Below are 17,515 nucleotides of genomic sequence, written 5' to 3'. Positions count from 1 at the left end.
TTACTTCAAATGAAGAACATGGTGAAACTAATTCACACGTTAGCGGATCATGATGACGATGTCAACTGCTGTGCCTTCTCCTCTTCCCTCTTGGCCACTTGCTCCTTGGACAAAACAATTCGCCTGTACTCCCTGAGTGACTTCAGTGAATTGCCACACTCTCCATTGAAGTCTCACACCTATGCTGTCCACTGCTGCTGTTTCTCCGCTTCAGGACATATTTTGGCTTCATGTTCAACAGATGGTACCACTGTCTTATGGGATACTCAAAACGGACAGACTTTGGCAGTGTTGGAACAGCCCAGTGGTAGCCCCGTGAGGGTTTGCCGGTTTTCCCCAGACTCCACTTGTTTGGTATCAGGGGCAGCTGATGGAACTGTTGTTTTGTGGAATGCACAGTCATACAAGTTATATAGGTAGGAATATTTAAACGGCTTTCCGTTTTTAATCCTATTAACAGGTCCACAAAAAAAGGAAGAGAAAAAAAAAAGGCAGAATATTTTGATGACGTTAAGAAGCAGATAATTTTTAGACATCACAAGGAAAAGTATTTTGACCTATCTTCTGAAGGTCATAAAAACATGATTCTTGAAGTAGATTTGCTTGGCTCTGAGTGTTTTAAATTTCCAGTCTCTCTTTTGTAAAATAAGATTAATCTTGTTAGACTTTCATGGAATTTTTGGGTAAGAGTTCGGCCAAAAAAAACCCCCACAATAGTCTTTTGAATAAAATTTAGTAATTTTAGGCTTTATTTTTGGCACTCGTGGCTCAGGTGTTCTCAATAATAATGTAGGTAAATCTCACCTACACAGCTCTTTCCTGACTAGGATTCTGGCTGAGCAAGCCCAGAAGAAGGAACCTTGTGGTCAGCATGGTGTTGTGTTATCATTTCTTTTAAAAAAAAAATCACTTAAAAAACTCCTTTTGGATAAAAATACATCAATTAATTTACACTGGTAATGTTGTGTTGCCACTCACCAACATTAAAACCATGCACTTGTATGTATTTATAGTGTGGTGAAATATATATAACATCAAACATTTTAACGTGACATTAAGTACATTAAAAACTGTAAACTTTCAAGTGTTACCAATTAAAATAGCTTAATGTACCTTTCCTTTCTCCCTACCACCCAGCATCACTCAGAGCACAAATGGTAGCTGGTAAACAACTGTTACTCATTTAGATTTGGGTCTTTGGATTGAAGAAAATGATGTGATTTAAGTGGTGTTAATAAACAGTTTAAAGAGAAAGCACAAGAAGAATGAAATGCCTTTAAGTTATTTTGTGTGAATGAAATACAGCTGTCAGCTAACGAATCTTTTTCACTTATTGGGTGATAGATTCTGCCTCCCTAGCATTATTTCTCTAATGTATGTAATTAATGATATAAAAATGGTACACTGCAGTAGATTTAAGCACTGGCTAGGACACTGCAGTAATTGTTGGGTTTTTACCAGTTTTTCCTAATTGAGAAAATAGTTAATATTGTTAGGCCAGTGCTTCCTAATCTTCCCTAGATAATTTTAACTTGTTCACAGCATTTTCTTTACATAAAGAATTGGTATTTGAAGATGGGATGAAAGTTCCTGGGTGATTTTGCTGTTTGTTGTTTCTAGGTGATTTTTTATTTTTATTTTTTATTTATTTTTTGTGGTACGCGGGCCTCTCACTGTTGCAGCCTCTCCCGTTGCGGAGCACTGGCTCCGGACGCCCAGGCCCAGCCGCTCCGTGGCACGTAGGATCTTCCCAGACCGGGGCACGAACCCGTGTCCCCTGCATCGGCAGGCGGACTCTCAACCACTGCGCCACCAGGGAAGCCCTCTAGGTGATTTTAATACAAAAGTTGAAAGTACTTTTGACCCCAGTAACATGTTTTTCAATCAAAAAGTTATATCTTTAAAAAAAAAAATGTGACTGTAGTTGATATTGTTGGTTGTTATTGCTTTTTTTGTTAAGCTTTGTAGATTTTAACATGTTCCTACTGACTTGCCATATGGAAAAGTATGAAGATATTGTCGACTTTGGTTTGGTTAAGATAATGTTTAAATCCTCTTACTTTTAGCAAGCACATAAATGATATTTTATTTCTCTAGGCATCTACTGCCTTTTATCTCTAGTTCTGATAGCCATTTATCCTCTTTTTAGTATATCAAGCTGCTGTTAGAGATTGTAATGTAAAGTAAAAGATTCTCTGAAATGAAAATTCCCTTTTCTTTTGCTTTTATTTCAGATGTGCTAGTGTTAAGGATGGCTCCTTGGTGGCCTGCGCATTTTCTCCTAATGGAAACTTCTTTGTCACTGGCTCCTCGTGTGGAGATTTAACAGTGTGGGATGATAAAATGAGGTGTCTGCATAGTGAAAAAGCACATGATCTTGGAATTACCTGCTGCGATTTTTCTTCACAGCCAGTTTCTGGTTAGTTATTTTACTCTTGTAAGCACTAGTAATTCCCATTTGCAATTTGTATGTGACTTTTCATTCTTTTACTTATTTTCACTTCATCATTAGTAAAACAACAAGCCCTTTTAATTCATTCCTTTCAAGGAATCATCCTCCTTTATCTTTTTTGATCAAAATGAAATCACAAATATTTTTTAGGGAAAATCAGGATCTTTGGGAAAATATGTAGGGGTTGACTCAACTTGGTGCAGTAGATCTGGATTCCTTGAGTACGGTAATGTAGAGGCCTTAACCCTGTTGGTTTTACTGTGATTTTTGAAATATTGTATATTGATATTCAAATAGAAATGTGAAGTGTAAAAATTGGAAACAGGTTTCATTTTCCGTTTACTAATTTAATCTTTCAAAACATAAATTTATAAAGCATTTGACAATACAATTAGTTTTCAGAAAAAGAAGAAACAAAAACTCCTGAATATAGACTCTTGGTTTTAAATAAATACAGTGAATTGGGAAGTTGTCTTCTTTTATTTTCATCTTCTGTGTTAGGATGAAGCTCTGCTTTTGGCTGCTCCAGTCTTATTGCCCGACCAGTGCTGGCCCATAGCAATATAATGTGAGCTACGTATGCAAATTTAAAATTTTCTAGTAGTAAGTGAAATTAATTTTAACATATTTTACCCTATATATCTAAAATATTATTTCAATAATTGATACTAAAATATCACTAAGATATTTTACTATATTTTGGTATGAAGTCTTCGAAATCTAGTGTGCATATTATGTCACATCTCAATTTGTAGTAGTCACACTTCAACTGTTCAGTAGCCATGTGTGGCGAGTTAATACCTTATTGGACAGCTCAGGTCCAGTAGCAGGATGGCTTTGGCACTCCCCTATTTCAAAACCATCAATGGCATATTAAAATATGATTAAGGTAAGATAAAATACCAAATCCCAAACACAAAGCCTGTAAGTACCTTCATATTCTGTTTCCCTGCCTCATCCCAAATCACACTTGGCTTCAGGCATTCTCTTGCCACACGGGCCTCCTTTCATTCCTTGAATGTCTCTTAAGATTTTTCCAAGGGTTTTACATGTGGACCCTTCACCTGGTTCACTATTAGTCATCCTTTAGCTTTCAGGTAAAAAAAAAAAAAAAAAAAAATCACTTCAGGTGAGTTTCCCCTTCTCTTACCTCCTGCACACAGTCTAAAGTATTTTGATACAGTCTTTATTTGCACGCTTTATTTCTCTTTTAAAATAGGACTTAGTGAAGTATCACAGGCTTTAATTATATAGTTATTTATATGGATTGTGTTTAATGGTGTTTTTTCTGTTAGATTGTAAGCTCCATAGGGCAGGGCCTGGGTCTGTTTTATTTACAGTGCTTGGAATATAATAGGCCTTGAAATGCAGACTGATGAATAAGATTGATTTGCTGAGATTTCTTGTTTTTGTTTTCTTAGCCTTTTAGTATCATATAGCAGATTAACAGATTTTCTTTTCATGAACCCATTTTTATATTAAACTCCCTACCTAATTTACTTATGATAATTTATTCTTTTAATATATTGTTTTATGCTGTTTTATTCTAAGAAGACCAGCTTGTAACAGACAAGAACCATTTCTTCCATTCTGTGAGACCTTCTCCAAAATCTTACAGGCACTCAGTGAATCTTTAATGAGTTATATAAACATAGGGAGATGTAGGTTTCCTTTTTGATTCTAAGTTACCTGAAAAAAAGATTTTCAATTAAAATACCATTTTTATAGTGATATTAGAGTAAAACTAAGGACATCCTTGTTCTATCTTTAGAGGGGTTGCAGCTCATGGGTCCTGGAAAGGTTCGCTAAACTAGGCAGAAAATTTGGTGAGATTCTAAAATAAGTTTAATACTCACATCCCTACCCTACCCTATAGAGTATATTTCTCAATATACTTCTAATATGTCCCTTCTGTACTTTCTTTAGTTCAATTTCTGTTAAAATAGATATTAACCTTATGTGTAAATTCCCTGAAACAGATCAATATATGCTTTAAAGCGTATAAACCAATAAATGATTATTATAGGAATTTGTGGTAACTATGTATTTTCTTAAAAGACAAAGTATGTACTTTTTAACTTGTTATTGTTTAATTTGGTATTTGTTAATATCTGTAAATACTTATGACATATTGAATCTTCTGTCTTTGTGACATTTTGCTCAAATAAGGAAAAATAATACTGTTTGTGCTGGAGGATGAATGTTCAATTCTCTCCAGTTTTTACGTGAAAAGACAGTTTGGATTAGATTATTATTACAATTTAAATATTTTTCCTGAAGAAAAGTTTATTTTTAAATATTTGGATCTCAAGGATAGGCATATTTTAAGCTTTATAATTTTACATTGTCCTAGATGAATTCTTACTACTGAAAGAAACTTCTGAATTAACTTAAGGATCTTATTTAGTCTAGAAACAATAGGAAAAAAAGTTCTTAACTGAGTCTAGTACTTAAATATTTTACTCTCAGCCATTTTTGGGTAAACTGTTTTGCCTTAAAAAGATGTCATGATTATTAGGAATTGCTTACATCCATCAATATCTCTGAGAAAGGATGCTGTTTGGCTGAACCTGTGCTACAAAAACAAAAATGCTGTTGAAATGTGGAACTCCCATGCAGTTAGAAAAACTTTCAGTGAAAAAGAAATTTTAATTTGTTTTATGTTAATAAAGTATATGTGCTTTCAGCAAAACAGAGGGACTCCATAGGAAGCATTTATTTTACATACCCAGGTGTATAAATTAAATACCATATACTAAATATTGACAAAACAGGAGTGCAATCTTTTTTTTAATTTATTTAATTTATTTATTTTGGCCGCGTTGGGCCTTTGTTGCTGCACACAAGCTTTCTCTAGTTGCGGTGAGCGGGGGCTACTCTTTGTTGCAGTGCACGGGCTTCTCACTGTGTTAGCTTCTCTTGTTGCTGAGCACGGGCTCTAGGCACGCAGGCTTCAGGAGTTGTGGCATGCAAGCTCAGTAGTTGTGGCTCACAGGCTTAGTTGCTCTGCGGCATGTGGGATTTTCCTGGACCAGGGCTCGAACCCGTGTCCCCTGCATTAGCAGGCGGATTCCTAACCACTGTGCCACCAGGGAAGTCCAGGAGTGCAATCTTAAGATGGGTAGTAGGTTTCTTAATTGTGTCTTACTGCATATGAGTGCTGAAATTTCCTTTGACCTGTGATATTAGGTGGAATTCATATAAAATTGAATTGGTGATACCAATATTTACATTACCCACAATATTTAGGAACTTATCTAGTGGGTAGATAATGATACACTGAAAGTATCTAAGTAAGCATAACTAGCGGGTTTTTTGTAACACCAAATTTAACTGATTACTTTCCCTGATTTGTGTAATATTTTCCACCAAATCTATTGGACTGAATTGATGTTGTTTTGGATTTATGTAATTCTAGTCTTTGTCTTGATTAAATCAAATGGGGAAACAGTCTCATTCCATGTGAATTAAGACTAAGCTTTTAAGTGAACATATCCTAAAAAAAGTTAAGTTGGGAGCAATTAAGCACTTAACACTCATCTCATAACTGACTTTTCTTCCTAATTTTTTCCATCAATGCTAACCTCATAGACTCTAAAATTGGGTTGGAGGGTGCCCTAGGCTTCATGGCTCAATATTGGCCCTTGCAACATTGAATTATATCCTTAGTGGAAGGGAAATAAAAAGGTATTTTGTTGTCGCAACTTCAGGGGCTAAAGTCATAATCCTTTGAAGTACCTTGCTTAAAAGAAATTCTTTAACCGACATTTCGTTATATGGTATAAATTAATTAATATAATTAATATTGCTTGTGAATGTGGGTTAAATGAATAGAATTAACAGATCTGAGTTAAGAAATTGAAAATTTTTTGGTTTAAATGTTTTATCAATTCTTGTGTATTTATTTGTAACAAATTTATATTTTTAGGTGGAGAACAAGGTCTTCAATTCTTTCGACTGGCATCATGTGGTCAGGATTGCCAGATCAAAATTTGGGTTATTTCCTTTACCCATACCTTAGGTATGTATTCAACTAGTAGTTCTCTAAAATGATTTTTTGTGATTCAGGTAAAATTTATATTTTACTTAATCTTTTTCACTAAAGAACTCTGGATATCTAAAAGTTATTATAAAAATATATTTTAAGAACTTTTAGTCAAAGTAATACATATACATGATTTAGAAACTGTATGCACACTACTGACTATGACCTCACCACTACCACTACACACATTCCTGCTCACACATTCCTCCTTTTTCTGTTTTCAGTTTTTTTGATGGTTTTCAAAGTTTCTCTAAATCCTGTTCACACCACCACATTTTATTTTTTATTTATTTTTTAACATCTTTATTGAGGTATCATTGCTTTACATTGTTGTGTTAGTTGCTGCTGTATAACAAAGTGAATCAGCTATATGTATACATATATCCCCATAACCCCTCCCTCTTGCATCTCCCTCCCACCTTTCCTATCCCACCCCTCTAGGTGGTCACAAAACACCGAGCTGATCTCCCTGTGCTATGCGACTGCTTCCCACTAGCTATCTGTTTTACATTTGGTAGTGTATATATGTCAATGCCACTCTCTCGCTTCATCTCAGGTTGCCCTCCCCCCTCCCCGTGTCCTCAAGTCCATTTTCTATGTCTGTGTCTTTATTCCTGTCATGCCCCTAGGTTCTTCAGAACCATTTTTTGTTTTTTTTAGATTCCATATATATGTGTTAGCATACGGTATTTGTTTTTCTCTTTCTGACTGACTTCACTCTGTATGACAGACTCCAGGTCCATCCACCTCACTACAAATAACTCAATTTCGTTTCTTTATGGGTGAGTAATATTCCATTATATACATGTGCCACATCTTCTTTACCCATTCATCTGTCGATGGACACTTAGGTTGCTTCCATGTCCTGCCTGTTGTAAATAGTGCTGCAGTGAACATTGTGGTACATGACTCTTTTTGAATTATGGTTTTCTCAGGGTATGTGCCCAGTAGTGGGATTTCTGGGTCGTATGGTAGTTCTATTTTTAGTTTCTTAAGGAACCTCCCTACTGTTCTCCATAGTGGCTGTATCAATTTACATTCCCTCCAGCAGTGCAAGAGGGTTCCCTTTTCTCCACACCCTCTTTAGCATTTATTGTTTGTAGATTTTTTGATGATGGCCATTCTGACCGTTGTGAGGTGATACCTCATTGTAATTTTGATTTGCATTTCTCTAATGATTAGTGATGTTGAGCATCCTTTCATGTATTTGTTGGCAATCTGTATATCTTCTTGGGAGAAATGTACCACCACATTTTAAATTTGTTCATTGTAGTTATTGTTTTTTGAGCATGTATGGGTCTTTCCCCCATGCATTGTACTATTCTTTCAGGTGACTTGTCAGTCAGGAAACTTATGTCTTTCATTTTTGGTATACAGTATTAATTTATTCTAATTCTTCTCTACTTCTCTTTTTATAACTCCCATTAGTTGAGTGTTGGACCTCCTGACTTGATTCCCTGTGTCTATTTTTCCCCCACATTTATCTCTTTATCATTTTTTCTATCTTAGGAAAAAATTCCTTAACTCTTATCTTTTAACCTTTTTTGAATTTTTTAATCCCATCAATAATATTTTCAATTTCCAAATGCTTATCTTTTTTGTTTCTTTTTCCTAGTGTCCTCCATTTAATGCAAGATCCTCTCTAAATTCTCAGGATACCAATTAGAGGCTTTTTGTTTTGGCTTTAAGTTCCCTTCTGTTTCCTGATGAACTTTGTTTGCTCTTGGGCCCTTTTTTGTTTACCCTGATCTTTCTCTTTCATATGATTACCTTCTTCAAATGCCTGATGATCCTTAGTATTCCATTTACTTTCAAGAATTAAACAACAAGAAGAAGTTTAAAAGCTCTGTGCACATGGTGGTTGTTTGTATTTGCTGGCTTCTCTTTAGGATAAGAAGGTGGACTATTGGCCCTTATTGTGGAAGGGTTGGAGATTTAGAGAATGTGGGTGTCTGTGTTGCCCTGGAGCTGCCATCGAGCTCCCCAGGCAGTCATTGTTTTCCTTCATCCTGGGGAGAAGCATCTAGCTTTCATGTAGCATACTATGGGTGGGGTCAGGGAGGGATGGGAGGTAGATATTGTTTTATAAACAGACTTAAAGTTAATTTTCCTGTTTTCAGGTCTGTATCTCTGACTTCCTTTTTCCTTGGCTTTTAATAGTTGTCCTTTGGGGTTTTCTGTTAATAGTCCTAAGTCTTTTGGTGTTTTCTAGGGAAGATTAGCTTACTTCTTTGCTGTAGCCCCCTCATTTTACACCCCAAGCTGTTCTCTATATATAATCTCGTCAATTAATTTGCATCTGCCTTTCCAAAATTGGTTTCAGTTTCTCATTTCCTGATGCCCCCCCTTCCCCTTCTCTTCACTGATGTGAATTTATATCTTTATTAATTCCTTCATTATCATTTTAATGGGAACTCTGAAATTATATGGTCAGTTGGCCATCTTGCTTCAGATGCCCAAAAATATTCTTATTTTATTATTTGTTACCTAATAAGCTTTAGCTAAATCATGAGTTATATTTCATTGTTTATAAAATTATTGCCAGAGATAAACAAAGCTGAACACTAGTTAAAGCGGTAAGGAAGGATTTTAATATACTATTGCAGGCATCCAGCATGAACTGAGCTCAACTTCAGTTTATACAGAGGTGACTGTGTATTTTAAAGGGAGAATGAGGGAATAAAGCAGGGGTAAATGGGGGCTCCGTAGCATCCAGGAAGTGAAAAAATTACAAAAAGCAAGAAGTGAGGAATTGGTCCATGTGAAACGCATGTGAGTTTCTAACTGGCACTTATGGAAGTTAGGCTCCTCCCCTCTCACAGAGCCGGGGAGACAGGAGCTCTATCTCCAGGTGTTGGCTGGAATAAACGTAAATTCTTTTGGCAGCCCTGAGTTTTCCCAGGCAGGCACTTTATAAGGGGGGTAGGGTCATCCTAGGGATGCAACCTTGAACTCTTAGAAACTGTGTTTAAAGTCTTTGTAGGCCAAGGTCAAGGCCTAGTCCAGGAGGCATCTCGGAAGAGCCTGGGTAGAGTTCGGTCAGGGAGAGAATCTTTGTCATTATGCTAGTGTATAGAGAAGGGTCTGCTATTACGAAGTAATAAATACATTTCTTTTTGTGGAAATTTAGTTACTTTGTCTGTTAGGTTACATTCAGTAATTTTTTAATGTATTCGGTGACATGCTGGTAAAGATAAGAGTTCTATTACTTCTCTGGTCTATCCTACCTCTTCCTTCTGTTATCAAGGTGAAATTCTTATAAGAAACCATAAATATAGTCATGTACGTGGATGTTCTAAATACAACATATCTTTAATAATTCGAAAGCAAAGCTTTTCATACGTTGTCTGGAAAATGTGTTTTTACACTGGCTCTTTAAAAAACATATATAACAGTATATAAACATGTGCAGTTAAAGCCTTTCAATAAAGCGTTTAGCGTTATTTACACCTTTTGGCGGGCCTCTCACTGCTGTGGCCTCTCCCGCTGCGGAGCACAGGCTCTGGACGCGCATGGCTCACGGGTCCAGCCGCTCCGCGGCATGTGGGATCTTCCCGGACCGGGGCACGAAACCGTGTCCCCTGCATCAGCAGGCGGACCCCCAACCACTGCGCCACCAGGGAAGCCCCTGCACCTAATTTTTAATGCTTATTTGTAGAGAGGAGTAGATAGACAAATGGATCTTATACTTGAGAATGTAATAGATTCTTACGATCCTGTTGCAGGTTTATTAAATCTTCATTTAGTTTGCAACTTAACATTTTTGCTTTGTTTGATTGATTGTGCCTACTTATTGATCTGTATATGCCTAAGTATTGATCAGTGCCTTGAATGCCTATATCTGCTGTCCCATATAAAAACATATTTTTTTCTATTTCGGATAGAAATAAAATAATAATAAAGGGAAATAAATATTTTTTATTTGTTGAAACTTTTACCTGCTCTAATGACCTTTTTGTTTAGTTAAATGCTTTCTATCTTAAGAGCCATTAACACTTGGAAAAAGTTCTTATTAGGTGCGAGAAAATTACAGATTTCACTTATTTCCTTGTCTTGCCAGGCCAAGTTCTTAGTGATTGTTTTTATATGTTGTCACTAAAATACATTGAATTCCCTCAGCTTACCTTTAAAAGAGTTATGATATTCCTTTTCAGTAATTATAGAAAGCATAAAAAGAATTTTAGTGTTACCATACTTGTAGGAGTTTTATAGGATATATTGGAATTATAAGATGTTACATTACTATTATTTTTAATTTATGGAATCAGAAAATATTTTCTTAATATCAGATATTTAAAACTACAGGTATTTGATTCTTTTAGGCGTTTGGGCAGTTGGTGTGTGGTGTGTGTGTATTTTTTAAGATACCAAGATTGAAGTATAGTTTAAAATTTCAATTAGTTGAAAATTTTATCTATTTAATAGTTAAAAAATTTTTAATTTAAAAATAATTTGATGATTATAACCCCCATCTAGCCTTTGCTAACCCCACCATTTTCTTCACCCATTACTGAACTTTTGAAACCACTTAATCACTTGAGTTGCATGACAATTTTTTTTTCATTTTTGTGTCTTTTAGGCACTCAAAGATTTTATTGAACAAATAAATGAAATAGTTTTTACTTAAAAATAAATTCTAAGCACAGTCAGCTTGCTAATTTTTCTCACCTTGTTGTTTGCAGGTTTTGAATTAAAATATAAAAGTATACTGAGTGGGCACTGTGCTCCTGTTCTGACTTGTGCTTTTTCTCACGATGGGCAGATGTTAGTTTCAGGGTAAGTTACTTAGTTTAATTTCCTTAAACCATTTTGGTATGAAATAGAGTAGACTTACAGAAAAGTACATAAAACATAAGAGAATAGGTTGATAAATCATTGTGATGCAAACTTGTAACCGCTGCTCAGGTCAGGAAATAGACCATTGCTGGTTTTCCTCTAGAAGTCCTCCCCTTCCAAGTGCCCCTTTCTGGTGACAGTACCTCAGGTCATATGCAGCATTGCTTTTTCCTTTTAAACTGATTTAAAAGAAATCATACATTATGAATTATTTTGGGTCTGGCTTCCTTTACTCAACATTACATTTGTTTTCCTAGTGGTTGAACAAATCTGATGTATATAATATGTGATAGGAATCCAGTTTCATTTCTTTCCACATGGATATCCAGTTGTCTCAGTACTGTAAGGTGAAAAGATAATCTTTTCTTCACCATTTTCATATGCCACCTTGTCAGAAATCACTGATCATATATGTGTGGATCTTTTCTCAGCCTGTTACTCTGTTCTGTTTTTCTGTTTATCCTTGCTCTGATATCTTTCTGAGCCTTTATAATTTGGCTGGTCCTGGCTTTTGACACTTCCATGTAAATTTTAGAGTTAGCTTGTCAGATTGTCTCCAGTTCCTCCCTCTACCCACACAAACCTGTTTAGATTTTGATGGGATTGTATTGAGTCTGATAAATTTGGGAAGAATTGACATCTTTATGATGTTGAGTCTCCAACCCATGAATATGGTGTATGTTTCCATTTATTTGTCTTTTGATTTCTCTCAATATAATGTCTCTCAATAGAAGACAGTTTATTTGTCATCCTTGTGGAGGTCCTCCTCATCTTTTATTAGATTTATTCTAGGCACTTAATTTTTTTGTTGCTATTATAAAAGATGTGGCTAATATAGGGAAATATATATGGAAAGACTGGATTTATCTGTTAAGATTCTAATTTTGGATTTTTTATGTATAAAATCATATCATATGTTAATTATGGCTTTTGTCTCTTCCTTTCTAATCCTTATACCTTTGGTATCTCCTGTGCCTTACTTAACTGGCTACCAGGATAATGGAAATAGTGAAAATAGCCAACCTTGTCTGACCTAACTGCAAAGGGAACGCTTTCATTATTAAGTGTGATCACTGTAGATTTTGGGAGATAAGCTTTATTAACTCTTCTGTTCCTTCTATATAGTTTGTAAGAATTTTTTTTCATGAATAGGTGTTATAGTTTATCAAATGATTTTTCATGCATCTTTTGAAATGAGCATATGCTTTTTCTTTTTTATTCTATAAGTGTCATAAATTATACTGATTTTTATAAATCTGCTTTACACATGTTAACTGATCTTTCGTTGGAATAAATACAACTTAGGCCATATTATTTTTGTGTATTGCTACAGAGAAGTCAGTTTTATTCTGACTCTTGCTTTTTTTGGATATAATTTATATTTTTTTCACTGGCTTCTCACACATTTTGAGTTTTCTGCACATTTACTTTGATGTATCTAGTATTGGGTTTCTTTTTATTTAGTTTGCTTGGAATTTACTGAACTTCTTAAAGATGTAGAATGATATTTCATCAGTTTGGGGGGAAATTCTCATTTATTATCTCTTCCAATATTGCTTCTGTCCTTTTCTTTCTCTAATTCGGGGATTCCAATTAAATGCACATAATACCTTCTTACTGTAAACTTTATGACTTATTCTCTCTTTTGTATTTTATTTTGAATTTTATTTATTTTCTTATACAGCAGGTTCTTATTATCTATTTTATACATATTAGTGTATACATGTCAATCCCAATCTCCCAATTCATCCCACCACCACCCGCCCTCTACCACTTTCCCCCCTTGGTGTTCATACGTTTGTTGTCTACATCTGTGTCTCAATTTCTGCCCTGCAAACCAGTTCATCTGTACCATTTTTCTAGATTCCACATATATGCGTTAATATACTATATTTGTTTTTCTTTTTCTGACTTACTTCACCCTGTATGACTGTCTCTAGAGCCATCCACATCTCTACAAATAACCCAGTTTCATTCCTTTTTATGGCCGAGTAATATTCCATTGTATATATGTACCACATTTTCTTTAATTTGTCTGTTGATGGGCATTTAAGTTGCTTCCATGACCTGGCTATTGTAAATAGTGCTGCAGTGAACATTGGGGTGCATGTGTCTTTTTGAATTATGGTTTTCTCTGTGTATATGTCCAGTAGTGGGATTGCTGGGTCATATAGTAGTTCTATTTTTAGTTTTTTAAGGAACCTCCATACTCTTCTCCGCAGTGGCTGTATCAATTACATTCCCACCAGCAGTGCAAGAGGGTTCCCTTTTCTCCACACCCTCTTAAGCATTTGGTGTTTGTAGATTTTCTGATGATGCCCATTCTAAATGGTGTGAGGTGATAACCTCATTGTAGTTTTGATTTGCATTTCTCTAATACTTAGTGATTCTTTTTGTTTTTCTGATTGGAGTATAATTGCTTTACAATGTTCCATTAGTTTCTGCTATACAGTGAAGTGAGTCAGCTATGTGTATACATATCTCTTCCCTCTTGGACCTCCCCCTCCCCACCCCCTATCCCATCCACCTAGGTCATCACAAAGCACCAAGCTGAGCTCCCTGTGCTATACAGCAGGTTCCCACTAGCTATCTGTTTAACACCTGGTAGTGTATTTATGTCAAACCTAATCTCCCAGTTCATCCAACCCTCCTGTTCCCCCTCTGTGTCCACATGTCCGTTCTCTGTACCTATGTCTCTATTGCTGCCCTACAAATAGGTTCATCTGTACCATTTTTCTAGATTCCACATATATGCGTTAATATACGATATTTGTTTTTCTCTTTCTGGCTTACTTCACTCTGTATGACAGTCTCTAGATCCATCCACATCTCTACAAATGACCAATTTCATTCCTTTTTATGGCTGAATAATATTCCATTGTATACATGTACCACATCTTCTTTATCCATTCATCTGTCTTTGGGCATTTAGGTTGTTTTTGTGTCCTGGCTGTTGTAAATAGTGCTGCAGTGAACATTGGGGTACATGTGTCCTTTTGAATTATGGTTTTCTCAGGGTATATGCCCAGTAGTGGGATTGCTGGGTCATATGGTAATTCTATTTTTAGTTTTTTAAGGAACCTCCATACTGTTCTCCACAGTGGCTGTATCAATTTACATTCCCCTGCAACAGTGCAAGAGGGTTCCCTTTTCTCCACACCCTCTTTAGCATTTCTTTTTCGTAGACTTTTTGATGATGGCCATTCTGACTGGTGTAAGGTGATACCTCATTGTAGTTTTGATTTGCATTTCTCTAATAATTAGTGATGTTGAGCAGCTTTTCATGTGCTTCTTGGCCGTCTGTATGTTTTCTTTGGAGAAATGTCTATTTAGGTCTTCTGCCCATTTTTGGATTGGGTTGTTTGCTTTTTGATATTGAGCTGCATGAGCTGTTCGTATATTTTGCAGATTAATCCTTTGTCCATTGATTAATTTACAAATATATTCTCCCATTCTGAGGGTTGTCTTTTCATCTCATTTGTCGTTTCCTTTGCTTTGCAGAGGCTTTTAAGTTTCATTAGGTCCCATTCATTTATTTTTGTTTTTATTTCTGTTACTCTAGGAGGTGGGTCAAAAAAGATCTTGCTGTGATTTATATCAAAGTGTGTTCTTCCTATGTTTTCCTCTAAGAGTTTTATAGTGTCCGGTCTTACATTTAGGTCTCTAATCCATTTTGAGTTTATTTTTGTGTTTGGTGTTAGGGAGTGTTCTAATTTCATTCTTTTACATGTAGCTGTCCAGTTTTACCAGCACCACTTGTTGAAGAGACTGTCTTTTCTCCATTGTATATCCTTGCCTCTTTTGTCATAGATTAGTTGACCGTATGTGCATGGGTTTATCTCTGGGCTTTCTATCCTGTTCCATTGATCTATATTTCTGTTTTTGTGCCAGTACCATAGTCTTCATTACTGTAACTTTGTAGTATAGTCTGAAGTCAGGGAGTCTGATTCCTCCAGCTCCATTTTTTCTCCTCAAGACTGCTTTGGCTGTTCGGGGTCTTTTGTGTCTCCATACAAATTTTAAGATTTTTTGTTCTAGTTCCGTAAAAAATTGCCATTGGTAATTTGATAGGGATTGCATTGCATCTGTAGATTGCTTTGTGTAGTATAGTCATTTTCACAATATTGGTTCTTCCAATCCAAGAACATGGTATATCTCTCCATCTGTTGGTAACACCTTTAATTTCTTTCATTGGTGTCTTACAGTTCTCTGCATACAGTTCTTTTGTCTTCCTTGGTCAGTTTATTCCTAGGTATTTTATTCTTTTTGTTGCAGTGGTAAATGGGAGTGTTTCCTTAATTTCTCTTTCAAATTTTTCATCATTAGTGTATAGGAATGCAAGAGATTACTGTGCATTAATTTTGTATCCTGCAACTTTACCAAATTCATTTATTAGCTCTAGTAGTTTTCTGGTGGCATCTTTAGGACTCTGTATATGTAGTATCATGTCATCTGCAATCAGTGACAGTTTTACTTCTTCTTTTCCAATTTGTATTCCGTTTATTTCTTTTTCTTCTCTGCTGTGGCTAGGACTTCCAAAACTACGTTGAATAATAGTGGTGAGAGTGGACATCCTTGTCTTGTTCCTGATCTTAGAGGAAATGCTTTCAGTTTTTCACCATTGAGAATGATGTTTGCTGTGGGTTTGTCATATATGGCCTTTATTATATTGAGGTAGCTTCCCTCTATTCCCACTTTCTGGAGAGTTTTTATCATAAATCGGTGTTCTGTCAAAAGCTCTTCCTGCATCTATGGAGATGATCATATGGTTTTTATTCTTCAATTTGTTGATATGGTGTATCACATTGATTGATTTGCTTATATTGAAGAATCCTTGCATTCCTGGGATAAACCCCACTTGATCATGGTGTATGATCCTTTTAATGTGCTGTTGGATTCTGTTTGCTAGTATTTTGTTGAAGATTTTTGCATCTGGGTTCATCATTGATACTGGTCTGTAATTTTCTGTTTTTGTAGTATTTTTGTCTGGTTTTGGTATCATGGTGATGGTGGCCTCTCATTCTCATGGTAGAATGAGTTTGGGAGTGTTCCTCCCTCTGCTATATTTTGGAGGAGTTTGAGAAGGGTATGTGTTAGCTCTTCTCTAAATGTTTGATAGAATTCACCTGTGAAGCCATCTACTACTGGGCTTTTGTTTGTTGGAAGATTTTTAATCACAGTTTCAATTTCAGTGCTTGTGATGGGTCTGTTTATATTTTCAGTTTCTTCCTGGCTCAGTCTGGGAAGGTTGTGCTTTCCTAAGAATTTGTCCATTTCTTCCAGGTTGTCCATTTCATTGTGGCATAGTTGCTTGTAGTAATCTATCATGATCCTTGGTATTTCTGCAGTGTCAGTTGTTACTTCCCCTTTTTCATTTCTAATTCTGTGGATTTGAGTCTTCTCCCTTTTTTTCTTGATGTGTCTGCCTAATGGTTTATCAATTTTGTTTATCTTCTCAAAGAACCAGCTTCTAGTTTTATTGATCTTTGCTAGTGTTTCCTTCATTTCTTTTTCATTTATTTCTGATCTGATCTTTGTTATTTCTTTCCTTCTGCTAAATTTTGGGTTTTTTTTGTTCTTCTTTCTCTAATTGCTTTAGGTGTAAGGTTAGGGTGTTTATTTGAGATTTTTCTTATTTCTTGATGTAGGATTGTATTGCTATAAACTTCCCTGTTAGAACTGCCCTTGCTGCATCCCATAGGTTTTGGGTTGTCGTGTTTTCATTGTTATCTGTTTCTAGGTATTTTTTGATTTCCTCTTTGATTTCTTTAGTGACCTCTTGGTTATTTAGTAGTGTATTGTTTAGCCTCCATGTGTTTTTAATTTTTACAGCTTTTCCCCTGTAGTTGCTGTCTAGTCTCATAGAGTTGTGGTAGGAAAAGATACTTTATACAATTTCAATTTCTTAAATTTACCAAGGCTTGATTTGTGACCCAAGATATGATCTGTCCTGAGAATGTTCATGAGCACTTGAGAAGAAAGTGTATTGTGTTGTTTTCGGATGGAATGTCCTGTAAATATCAATTGTCCATCTTGTTTAATGTGTCATTTAAAGCTTGTGTTTCCTTATTTATTTTCATTTTGGTTGATCTGTCCACTGGTGAAAGTGGGGTGTTAAAGTCCCCTACTATGATTGTGTTACTGTCGATTTCCCCTTTTATGGCTGTTAGCATTTGCCTTAT

At 35.6% G+C, this 17,515-nt stretch overlaps 1 protein-coding gene across 4 annotated transcripts in view; it reads left to right on the top strand.

The window, feature by feature from the left end:
* Nucleotides 1-17,515, top strand: part of WDSUB1 (WD repeat, sterile alpha motif and U-box domain containing 1) — a 67,803-nt gene continuing 50,288 nt past the window's right edge. Inside the window, exons 1-4 of one of the 4 annotated variants that reach the window (XM_065880749.1) lie at nucleotides 1-416; nucleotides 2,235-2,419; nucleotides 6,381-6,473; nucleotides 11,180-11,273. In XM_065880749.1, coding sequence (XP_065736821.1) covers nucleotides 10-416; nucleotides 2,235-2,419; nucleotides 6,381-6,473; nucleotides 11,180-11,273 — 779 coding nt within the window. In that variant the 5' untranslated portion in view covers nucleotides 1-9. The remainder of the gene's footprint in view (nucleotides 417-2,234; nucleotides 2,420-6,380; nucleotides 6,474-11,179; nucleotides 11,274-17,515) is intronic. The other 3 variants (XM_065880750.1, XM_065880751.1, XM_065880752.1) reach the window with 3 other exon arrangements.

This window comes from Phocoena phocoena, chromosome 7 (assembly GCF_963924675.1).
Source record: "Phocoena phocoena chromosome 7, mPhoPho1.1, whole genome shotgun sequence".
In the NCBI taxonomy this organism is placed as follows: domain Eukaryota; kingdom Metazoa; phylum Chordata; class Mammalia; order Artiodactyla; family Phocoenidae; genus Phocoena; species Phocoena phocoena.
Note: the sequence above shows the minus strand (reverse complement) of the source record. Positions and strands in the feature narration are given on the sequence as shown.